At 34.3% G+C, this 11,514-nt stretch overlaps 1 protein-coding gene across 1 annotated transcript; it reads right to left on the reverse strand.

Annotated features, from left to right (window-relative positions):
* Positions 1 to 264: 264 nt before the first annotated feature.
* On the reverse strand, positions 265 to 10,216 carry LOC145676190 (uncharacterized). Its single transcript, XM_081747102.1, has 2 exons — positions 9,418 to 10,216; positions 265 to 662 (listed from the first exon to the last, which is right to left on the reverse strand). The coding sequence occupies exons 1-2, from the start codon at positions 9,780 to 9,782 to the stop codon at positions 272 to 274; spliced, it is 756 nt and encodes a 251-aa protein (XP_081603228.1). The 5' UTR covers positions 9,783 to 10,216; the 3' UTR covers positions 265 to 271.
* Between the last annotated feature and the right edge of the window lie 1,298 nt (positions 10,217 to 11,514).

The following is an 11,514-nucleotide window of genomic DNA, read 5'->3' on the forward strand; positions in this document are numbered from 1 at the left end:
GGCTTTTCTCCAGTGTGGATTAACATGTGTCTGGCCAAAGTCGAACATCGATTAAATGCCTTTCCACACTCTTGGCAGGTGTGAGGCTTTTCTCCAGTGTGGATTAACATGTGTCTGGCCAAAGTGGAACATCGATTAAATGCCTTACCACACTCTTGGCAGGTGTGAGGTTTTTCTCCTGTGTGGATTAACATGTGTGTAGCCAAATGTGAACGATGAGTAAATGCCTTAGCACACTCTTGGCACGTGTGATGCTTTTCTCCAGTGTGGATTAACATGTGTCTGGCCGAAGTCGAGCATCGATTAATGCCTTGCCACACTCTTGGCAAGTGTGTAGTTTTCCTCGTGTATGAATCACCATGTGCGTAGCCAAAATTGAACATACTGTAAACTCCTTTCCACATACTCCACATATGTGAGATTTTTCACCTGAATGCACTAACTCACCACTTGACATAGTTGAACTAGAGCGTTTATCACTATTTTGGGACGTATGACTTTTTTCACTTTCCTGTGTCACCATATTCTTTGTCAAACGTGATCGATGAAATTCTTTGCCAAACTGCGTCGAAGTATCAGATTCATCATAAGAATGAGAAATGGATTTATTTAATGTAGTAAACGTATTCCCTTCTCCGTGGAAAGCAAAGATGTTATCGGGCCTGTAACGAATTCAACAAACAATGAAATGTAAATGGAGATAATGATTAAGTAGCAAGAAAACATGTAATCATTCACTATATTACATGTTTTATTACATTAAATATTGTAGAAATATGAAATGGAGTACCATATCACTATTGTCTCAAAATAAGTTGCTGTAGTTTGTTTCACTATATCAAATTAAACTATCATTTATATCGTGGCGTACATAAACCTATGACCAGGTATTGTCGGCTCTCTTGACACAAATGCACAGTATAAGAATTAAATCTGTCTTATGTGTAGATTCGTGTGGAGAAAAAAACAACTTGCGATCCAAAGGTTTAAGAACAACTCAACGTATTAATAGAAACTGTACCGAAGGTAATTATCTTATATCATCATAAGAGGAACACGAGACGTATTGAAACCAATTAAAAATTTACATACAACTTTCCAAGCTGAGGCAGAGAAACTTAGAGTAACAAGACTAAAGACGAATCATTTACAGCGTTGTGATCGTGGTTCAGTGGTCTAGGGGCTTGACCAGTAATCTCGAAGTTCTTCGATCGAATACACGTCAAGCATTTTTTTTTTTTACTTCAGGAATTTTGATGGAAATAGATCGGAGATAACACACGCTTCATTACATTCAAATATTTGAATACTCGTTTGTTTCAGCACTTGAACTATCAAATTTTCAGGAATAATACTAACAATAATAACAATTATCTCGAAGAATATTTAAAAATTAAAAACTTATCATCGCTCAGGTCGTACCATTACAAGCAGAAACGTGATATTAGGCAAAAAAAAAAAAAATATTTCGATTTTGTGTAATTTTGCCCATGAAAAGACCAATTTCTCATCTCGATTCTAAAACAAACCAAACAAATTCGGGATGAAACATTTTAATTCGAGACGGAACAAGTTAACTCACACTATAGTCATGCTTTGGAGATGAGAATCGAGAAGAGACCAAAACTATCGTATCTCATCTTATCTCGATTCTAGAAATAGTGTATGCCACTCTTAAAGCAACAATTGCTCTGTAGACAGAATCTTATACATCATTCTGATAAGATTTCAGAGCTCACTGAATTATGGTCTGTGTATATATTTTTGTAGCAAAGCTTTTTAATTAAATCTGCAAACTTCACAAGTTAGTTTATTACAAGCTTTAGTTTTCAATTATATTCAGTTCTTTTTTTTTTTTAGTTTTTTTCCTGAAAACGTACAGTAGAATATATTCTACACGAAATATTAGCGGAAATCTTTCGTTTAAATTTGAGTAGCTGTAGAGATGTCTCATGATGGTACGGAACCTCTTTCCCGAAACGCCTTCGACTTCTTCTGTAGCTTAGCCAGCATAACCATTAGTTAAAAACAACTGTAATTACGGCTCTTGTGAGTTCAGAATCCCTACTTTCTACACCAAAATTACCTCGAAACTTTCCGTTATAACATTTAACTTTCCTTTATAACATTTAGCTAGTTGTAGGGAAACTTTACGTTATAACATGTAGCTAGTTGTAATAACGTATCGAGAGGGTATGTGCTGTTGGTCCTGACACTTCTCTCCAATCCCGACTATTTTGTAACTTATGGCTTACGCTACGGGTTATTTTACAGGCTTTAATACAATGTGTCCTCATACGGAATTTGTTACCTATATTATTATTATTATTATTATGTTACTGAATATTTGAGACCTCAATATTACGTCACACTGCCGTAGCAAAGCTGGGATAAATGCAATAAACAAGTGACAAATCTTGGGAAAAGGATTAAAATCAATGTGAAGGTTACGATTATATTTACAAGAATCTAACAACTACCAAAAAACTCGTTTTCAAACACATGACGACCGTTTTCCGGATTAAATTATAGTAATCTTCCTACAACAACTTTTACAATACCATTAGTTATACAGATAACGTGTTGAGTTTGGAGCTGATTAGCCTAGTGTCGACAGTCAATTTCTATCAGATCTTCGGCGAACACAATTAATTAAAAATAAAGCAGAGTGATAGAAAAAAACAAGAACTGAGTAATGTAGATTTTTCACGTAAGTTAAGTAAATATGTTTTGACCTTGAGAGCAACAGAGAGATTAATGTAGCTCATAAAATTTTTTCTTGTTGATTTTTAATTCTATGTAGATGTGAGTGGATAGCAAACAGCTGATTGAGTATACACACATTCATACATGGTTTACACTATGCACCTTCATGTGCATTTATGAATAAGAGTAAATGTTTTAATACTAATACACAATAACACACAGAGCAAGGCTATGTGATAATGTGTAAAAAGAAAACAGTATCACGTGACAGTTTCAACACAATAACTGTGCAAACAAACAGAGAACATATAGAGAATGTTTCGGAAAGCAGGAATTAGGACGTACAGGAAAAGAGGAAGCAGAATAATTGAACTAGTCAGAAGAAGAAAGAGAAAAGCAATAGCGAACAAAGATCAAGGGGGAGTAATATATAGAGTAGGATGCGAGGAGTGTAACAAAATTTTCATAGGAGAAACAAAAAAAAATTCAAAAAAAGGATTAAGCAGCACCAGGATGTTGTAAGACTGAAAATGGACAACAATGCGATATACAAGCATCAGAAAGAAACAAACAACAGGATAGGGTGGGAAGGAGCAGAGGTCATAGAAGTAGAGAACAGGACTTTGGTGAGAAAATGGAAGGAAGCCAGAGAGATTATGAAAGCAGAACGCAAGGTGATGAACTGGAATGCAAGATTCTCGATAAATAAAGAGTGAGAGAAGATTCTGCTTAAAGAAGAAGGAATAAAAAGGAAGAAGAAAGAAAGAGAAAGAAAATAACAAGGATAATAAGGATAATTAGAGGACAGGACGGATCCAGCGGAAAAAAGTAAACCTTTAATTTGACACGTGTGCAGCTAAAAAGTGAAAGTGAAAACCAGACAAGTGTTATTTTTTAAAGAAGGGGCGGAACCTAATTAAAATTTATCTCCGGACAGTATATATAAGTGATGACCAACTCCCAGCAACCAGAAGGAGTGGAAGTCTGATGGAAACACAGGTGTTGTGTAGAAACTGTCACGTGATACTGTTTTTCAAATATTATCACATGGCCTTGCTGAATGTGTTATTGTGTATTAGTACAAAATGGAATCAAAGCCTGATAGAATAGTTATAGAAAATATTTTATATATGGTACTAGTTTATATCTGTGTTAATTTTATATTGAAGCACTTCGCAAAATGAAACCTGAGTTGTAAAAACAAGGATTGGTTGTTAATGATCGTAATATCAAATTCTTAGTGTTTCATGTTTTAAGCGCATGTTTCTGATTTTCGTATTAAACTCAGACATTTATATTTTTGTACTTTGAATTAGTTGCTCGTATCTCATATCAATATGGAGGCTAGTGTTTTAGAACAATTTCAAGCAATATTGACAGAAGAATTAGAGAAAAAATTAGAAACCATGGCTCAAAAATGGTAATGCATATTGGATGCCTAGGACAAAGAATACATGAATCAGTAGGTGATCTTCAAAAGCCTGTAACAGAAACGATTTGGGAGCGAAGGGAAGAGCGAATTGAATGCCAAAGCAGACAGCCTACGTATAAATATCAAAGTAGCCATTAATTCCTTAACTGAAGTACTCTCTGAATTAGTTAACGCGGCCTATCATGTTGATTCAGTAACTGCTGAGTTTAAAAAAAGTGTAGCGGAATGAAAGAAAGGTATCACTGTGTTCTATGAATACATGCAAACGGCACAGATTGAGTTTAGGCAAACCAACAAAAAAAAAGAGTGCAAGGCGGAAAAGAAACCGTCTTGAATTCGAGCCAGCCCAAGTTGTGAAAGACATGTGCCAAATAAACCAGAAAGTCGATTACAGTCAGGAAAAGGAAATATGCAGTGTAGAGATGGCAAAAAAGAAGAATCGCTACGCGTACCTGAAAAAATTGTTTCTAATGAAATTGTTTTGCCGGCAAGGGATACCGATGTTTCACACATGATAAGCGGTAGCGTTCAGGTTGCGCGTATCCGCCCTCTCGAAAAAGCCAGGGAAGGTTTGAGAGTTCAATTGATGATTTTGTGCGATAACGAAGTTACAGTGTTGTCTGTTTTGTGTCGCAGGCAAATGGTTTTGCGCGAATTAACAAATTCAAATTTGTCTTTGTAACAGTGTATGTCTAACGTAAGTTGCATTTTAGTGCTGCAAATCCATTCCGACTTTATCAGCTTTGAGTATTGTAGAAGGAAACGACTTCAAATTCACAATAGACCTGCCAAGCGAATTCTGTTTTACGTAGTGAAGGTCTCGTACATAATATATCGGTCGGAAATGTTTACCGTAAACAAGCGTAACACTTCCAATAAAGCACACGCAGTCTAAAGTATATTTCCATTATAGAACCGAAATGTAACACCAAGGTTAAGAAGAAAAATAAGATGGCCAATGATACCCAGTTGAGTTTTCGTAATACATTATTAACGTAAACTCGATTTCGAGGAGCATAATCAGTAAAATTAAAATGAGCAGACGTGATCATATCAGTACATCAGAGCAACATTTATTAATTTTCAGTTGCCGAAATGTTTGAATTTTCAAGCTAGTACTTCACTATTGCGAAATTGTAAAAAGCGAAAGTTTAAGTGCAGTGCTACACAAAATGTAGACATGTTGATTGCTCATGATGAAAACAATGTGCGTCGACCTCCACGTACAGCGTATTCTCAGCACGTACAACCACACATTAGGCGTGCAGAAGGAAATAAGTTGAGAATAAAAGGAAAGTGCCTTGGTAAGCATAATTCGGAACGCACTAAACTCGGTCAAAGACGAACTACATGCAAATTAAAGTCGAGCTGTAGGCGAGGTTATTTCGAGTCAAACATGCGGAAGAAGTATACATCGACTCCGAAGAGCACCAGAAAGCTTAAGCGAAAACACGTACGAACATTTTATAGTACACTACATGGCAAAATATAGTAATAGTAAGCGCAAACCTAAAAAGAAATTTATGACAGGTATCGCAATGCAGCGTAAATCCAAACGTCGTAAAGGAAGGCTTGTCATTACGTGGAAATTTAGTAAATACGCTGTAAAAAGGAGAAAAGTTCCGCAAATTAAACAAACTAACTGGAAAAGTACACGTAAACGTGCTAAATTACAGCTTACAAGCGTAACCGGCACAGATGGAAAATTAAAATCTTAGCACAAAAAAAGCGTGAACTTCACCCGAATTCGGGCTAAACCCCGGAAGAGATGAGAAATCAGAAATACCGAATTTGAACTTTTAAACTTTTAGAGAATGAAAAAAGGATTATTGTTTATTTATTTGATTATTTCTCAGAATTTCGAAGATTACTTTTCAGAAGCAAAGTGTGTGCCCACCGCCACTAACGCACCAGCCCAAGAAAAATCAATATCGCCCTACAATCAGGTACGTTCACTTAGATGTCATGTTTTATGGTTTCCTTACAGCTTTTGGAGATGAAAGATGAATGTGGAAAGGAGAGGAAATACAGCATTGGAAACTTGAAACAGCTAATTGATTTAGAACGCGATTTCAGACTTTAAAATTGTAATAATACCGCACCACTTTTGAAAAGTATGGCTATCCCGTTTTGGACGCGGACTTTCAGTACCGAATTCTTATTAGGATGTTTAAGTTTTGTATTTTTTTTCTTTTCAGGTCTTTCCAGTTTTGGGAACTATATTTCATAATAACATTTTATTATCAAATCTTGTTTTGAGTTTTTAATCACTCTTCTTTATGTTTATATTAACATTTAGCTGTCCCCACACAATCAAGCATTTAGACATGTTACGCAATTAGAGATAATTATGAACATTATTAGAGAAGTACTAGTAGTAACTACAATTAATCATAAAGTTTAAATTTTGGGTAATTAAAAAAATGTGCTCTTTAGATAGTGAATTTTTTCCTCTGATGTTAGGTTTGTATAATGGGAAAATATGCGAAATTTTTAATGTAAGATTAAGTCGCTGTCAAAATACTGTAAGTTAAACACAATTTAGTATAATATTGAAAGTAATTGACAATAACCTTGAACTTGATAAAATTGCTCGTTGATTTGTTCGTCGTTCGATATATATATGCCGTCTACTATGAAAAGTCAATGTGCATTCAATGTGACGAATGATACCTGAAGTTAATTGACTTCAGAGAAAGCGATATTATAAGTTAAGAAGAGTTGAAAGTTAAAATATAGTTCATCCCCTAGGGACATCAATACTTTCGTTATAAAATTAAAATGATGAAACCAGTGCGACGCCTGGTTGGGTCCCAGCTAATGTGCAGATTTGACAATTGACTAAAATTTCAAAATTTTGTTCTAGCTTTTAATGTTTGGCATAATTAGAGAAAAGTATAATAGTAATAAAATTGATCTTCGGATTCTAGATTTTGATATAATAATTAGTTTTGATTTGGATTTATAGAAAATAATTAGAGTTTTGATTTGGATTTAGGGAAAGTAAATTAAATGTTATTCTTTTCGATTTTTGAAAATAACTCTTGTTTTCTTGTGCCGGGAATCATAAACCGGTCTCGAGAAAAAGACAAAGGGAAGCCCGTTTACGATTCCACGGTACCCTTTACTACGATAAACACCGGATAATATGATGTTTCGATAGTACCCAGTGCCTACGTCAGTTAGGCAGTATATGGTAAAATTAAGGTTTATGTTATGAGAACATATTAAGATTGCTACGTACGAGTAGGCCCTGAACAACAATAATGTTTAATGAGCAAGTTAATATTACTGTTATCTTGTGTTTCACTATTGTGACAAATGCTCTCGGATGTGTCTTTATTCTTGATAAAGATAACTGCAATTGCTAGTAAGCCAGACATAAAGTATTATCTAGCGCTCCTTAAAAGGTTACATTTGTAAACCTACCAATTTTTTAGGTACGAGCGGGCCTGAAGTAATACTATTGAATAAAAAATGGATGAATTGAAATGTATGGCTGTAGCATGAATCTCCTCCCAGGGTGTATTTCTTGTCGTCCTCTTCCTTATATTTATTTTCTTAAAATGCCTCCTCAAGGCCTGAATGTTGACAGCCCAACGGGGGTTCGGACATTAACCCTGATTTGTCATGACTTGAATACCGAAGGCATGCAACTAGGGTGGAATGTAAGGTCTTAGGGTAGAAGCGATTCATTCGAATCGTCAGGGACCCTGCAAGCTTCAACTGTAAGAGATTGTCAGAACCGTTGGTTATAGGATCCAATTCATTAATCTGTATTTTTAATGAATAACTTACAACCTGTGTTGTCAAATAATTACGCACAGAATGGCGCTCCGTATGGCTTAACCGCCGTTTTACTAATTTATTTGTATTAAAATGTTCAAACGTTTATCAGTTACGTTGTATAATACAAGTTACAATGTATAATATAACGAAACTGACTTAACATTGGCGGAAATTCTTTTAAAATTTGGCGGTCCTTACAGTGACTGTTTTCCACGCTACTACAATAACAAAGCCTCCCTGTAATTAGAACTGATGCTGACCCCAACATTAACACCAAAATAGAGTTACATGTTCTATAGTAGGGGGTAGTTGAAACTTCGTGTATACAGTTCATGGTTTTACCGGAGGACTGTGAAACTCTCTTCATATTTTGACAAAGTAATGCCCGATGTGCAAAGTAACCCCTTGTCAAGGTAGCTATAACCACTGTAAGCGAAATGAAGTATCAAAATTTAGTGTGGCAAATCATAACACGGAACTATGAAAATGTTTGGGAATGAAGGGATCCATATAATTAAGAAGGTACGTCCCTAATGTATTGTGTTACTTTGGAACACAAATATACAAGCAAAGAAAGCATTTCAGCATGTTACCTATAAAACACTTAGGAACGTACAAGAACACATTCAACCCGTAAGACGTGTAAGTCATCCTAAATACAGAATTTTGCGCTATCTTTGTTTACCCACATTCTGCGTAATGCCCTAATCTGCATAGCACTCTTATTTTTACCGGCCATCTAGCACATGCTGATTAGCGTTGTTTTTACAATAATTCATATATTATGTACGTACACCAAGCCCATAAAGTGATCCCATATTGAAAAATGCAGGTCCATACCCTAAAAAAGATTCCTGGGAATGTAAAAAGTCGACTTCCTTGAAAAAATGAGTGCAGTTATGAAATGGACTGTTGTATGGACTTCTACAAATAAGGAACATCCATTGTTGGTTAAAATATTCTTTATCTTGTATTTTACTTATGTCTTTTGAAGCCAGCCGGAAAAATCAAGCTAGACCCATATGAGCTAAATCAAAATAAAATCACAAACGTCCATAGTTTATGTTCGAATATAATACATTACAGGTTTACATTTGTAAAATTTTAGAATAATTACCATTCTTATTATTTGGTATTTTACATAAGTCTCTATATAAATAAAACAATATCGTCGAGCAACCATATTTTAAATATGTGAACAATTAGTGAGAAATATGTAACCAATAATAAAGAAATAATTCTTTTATCGAGATATGAACTACATAAGAATTGTATGGATCGTATCAATCTTGTTAATATTTTTATTTGGTATACAGCTTGTCTATGTGTGCCATGTCATTTCCAAATTGTAGGCTACTAACTTACGTTCATGATATCTCCCATACCTAAATATTTCTCGTGAAGTATTGCTTTTAACCAACAAAATTTCCGAAACCATGTAACCGTATTATCAATTTGAGCCAATTAGTTAATGAAAAATTGAACATTACCTTTCTGGCCGAACTGAATTGAAACTTTTTGTTGTTAATTGTTGGGAGTCATTAGAATACGACGCGCAAGTCTCCTGAACCACAATTTTTCTTAGCGTTTCTATATTACTTTCAAATTCAGGATCTTCTTCTAGTGCTAATTCTGATTTCACCCTATCAACGTTTAGTTTCACATCCAAAGAGCCTTTAGCTTTATCCTTGTCCACTGATACATCTCCTTCCGTTGTAGATAATATTAACTCTTTGTTGTCACTCATTAGTTCGTATGTCCACCCTCTCCCTTCGAGCGGATCATCACTAGGTAAGTCATAAGGAATTTCTTCTTTGCACATCAATTCCGACTTAACAGACGCCTTACCAGCCATTTTGAATAGAAATATAATAAGAATTTAATACTGTTCTTATACTCTTCTTATATTTTACGCTGCCAGCGTTAATGAAATGGTTTACAAGTACGTTCACAAAAGCAACTTTATATTTCCAATCTTCTTCTTCTTCCTCTTATTCTTCTTCATCTACCACTACTCCTCTCTCGGCAATTGATTGTTTGTTTGTAGTAAGCATTAAAAAATTTTTGCATAGTATCATTATCACTCTATTGAACAAGAATATCGGCAATTTAGAAAGGTAATTAAACGTGTAAAATGTAAATATTAGAATAGTTGAAAAATGATAAAAAAGTAACAAGATGTGTACAAAGTCATAAAACAGATAGAAAGTAGTAAGTATGATAAAGCGAAAATACGTGAAAAAAGAAGTGTCGCAATCGGGAAAAAGTCAAATTTCAGGTTCAGGTTCAGGTTCAAGTTATTTTCCTTCCTTCTCTTCGGAAGTCTGGTTCCTGAAAAAAGAAAAAAAGAGAAATAAAGTACTGCCCTTTTTTCATTTCAAGTTTTCCATTTTCTTTTCCCATCAAAATTCAAGAAGTTCTTTGTTTTTTTATATTTCTTTCTCACTTAGTTCCCTTCCATTTACATTAAAGCCTAGCCTCCAAGCTTATTTAACCAAATTTCCTTCCTTTTTCATTTCATCGATCCATTTCCATTTTTCCCTGATTTTTAGGGTTTCTACACATTTTAACAATAAGTGTTCTAATGTTTCGTCTTCTTTAAAACATAATTGACATTTTTCGTTCAGTTCTTTAAATTTTTTAATCTTACCCTTGTTTCAAGGCTCCCTGACCTGGCTTTCAAAATAAAAATGCTTCGAAAATCATTGTTCATATAATTTATTTTCTTATAACGCTTTTTATATGTTTATATTCCTTTCAAACTTCTCTTCTTAACACCTTCTTCATATCACTTTTCCTGCGCTTTCTCTTTAATTGTTTCTTCTGTGATTTTTTGCAGAGAAGTATGGTACAATAGGAAAAGATCAGAATAAGGAGAGAATTTCGAACAGATAAACGGGGCTGAAGGCCAAGTTCAACAGAACAAGAGGTAGAGAAAATTGAGGAGTGTAAAATGACTGGGAAAAAGTGTAGAAAAATGAGGTAATGTATGAACGTGTAAAGGAAGAAAAAGTGTGTAAGTTCAGTAAATATGTATAGAAAACCCCACACAACTCTCGTCATCACAGGACACACAAAGCACGATGCACTCGCCATAACGGCCACTTTACTCGATATTTCATGGATACTCTCCCAGCAATTATAGACGGTACTTGCAATCAAATATACAATCAGTTTTTAACATGATACAGAATAATTGCTTATTGAAAAAATTAGTTCTTCTTCTTCTTCTTCACAAATATAAAGCCCGACCTGACAAAGACCATTGGAAATTTATAATGTGTTTGAAACCACTGTTGTATACATGTTGAAGGCATGAGCTACCACTGACTTTATATATTATTAATAATAATAATAATAATAATCATAATAACAATAATAATAATCATAATAATAATAATAATAATAATAATAATAATAATAATAATAATAATATGCATAACAATAAACGAAAAGTGGTTGCTGTGTTTTCTTTGTACTTTTGTTTTGATATCATTATTGTTTTCCACCGTAAATTAAATTGCACTGGTTATTTTTTTCGTTTATTCTATTTGTAAAATGTTAACTTTTACCAATGTCAACTCATT

Source organism: Thermobia domestica, chromosome 18, assembly GCF_964235325.1.
Source record: "Thermobia domestica chromosome 18, izTheDome1.hap1.1, whole genome shotgun sequence".
NCBI lineage: Eukaryota > Metazoa > Arthropoda > Insecta > Zygentoma > Lepismatidae > Thermobia > Thermobia domestica.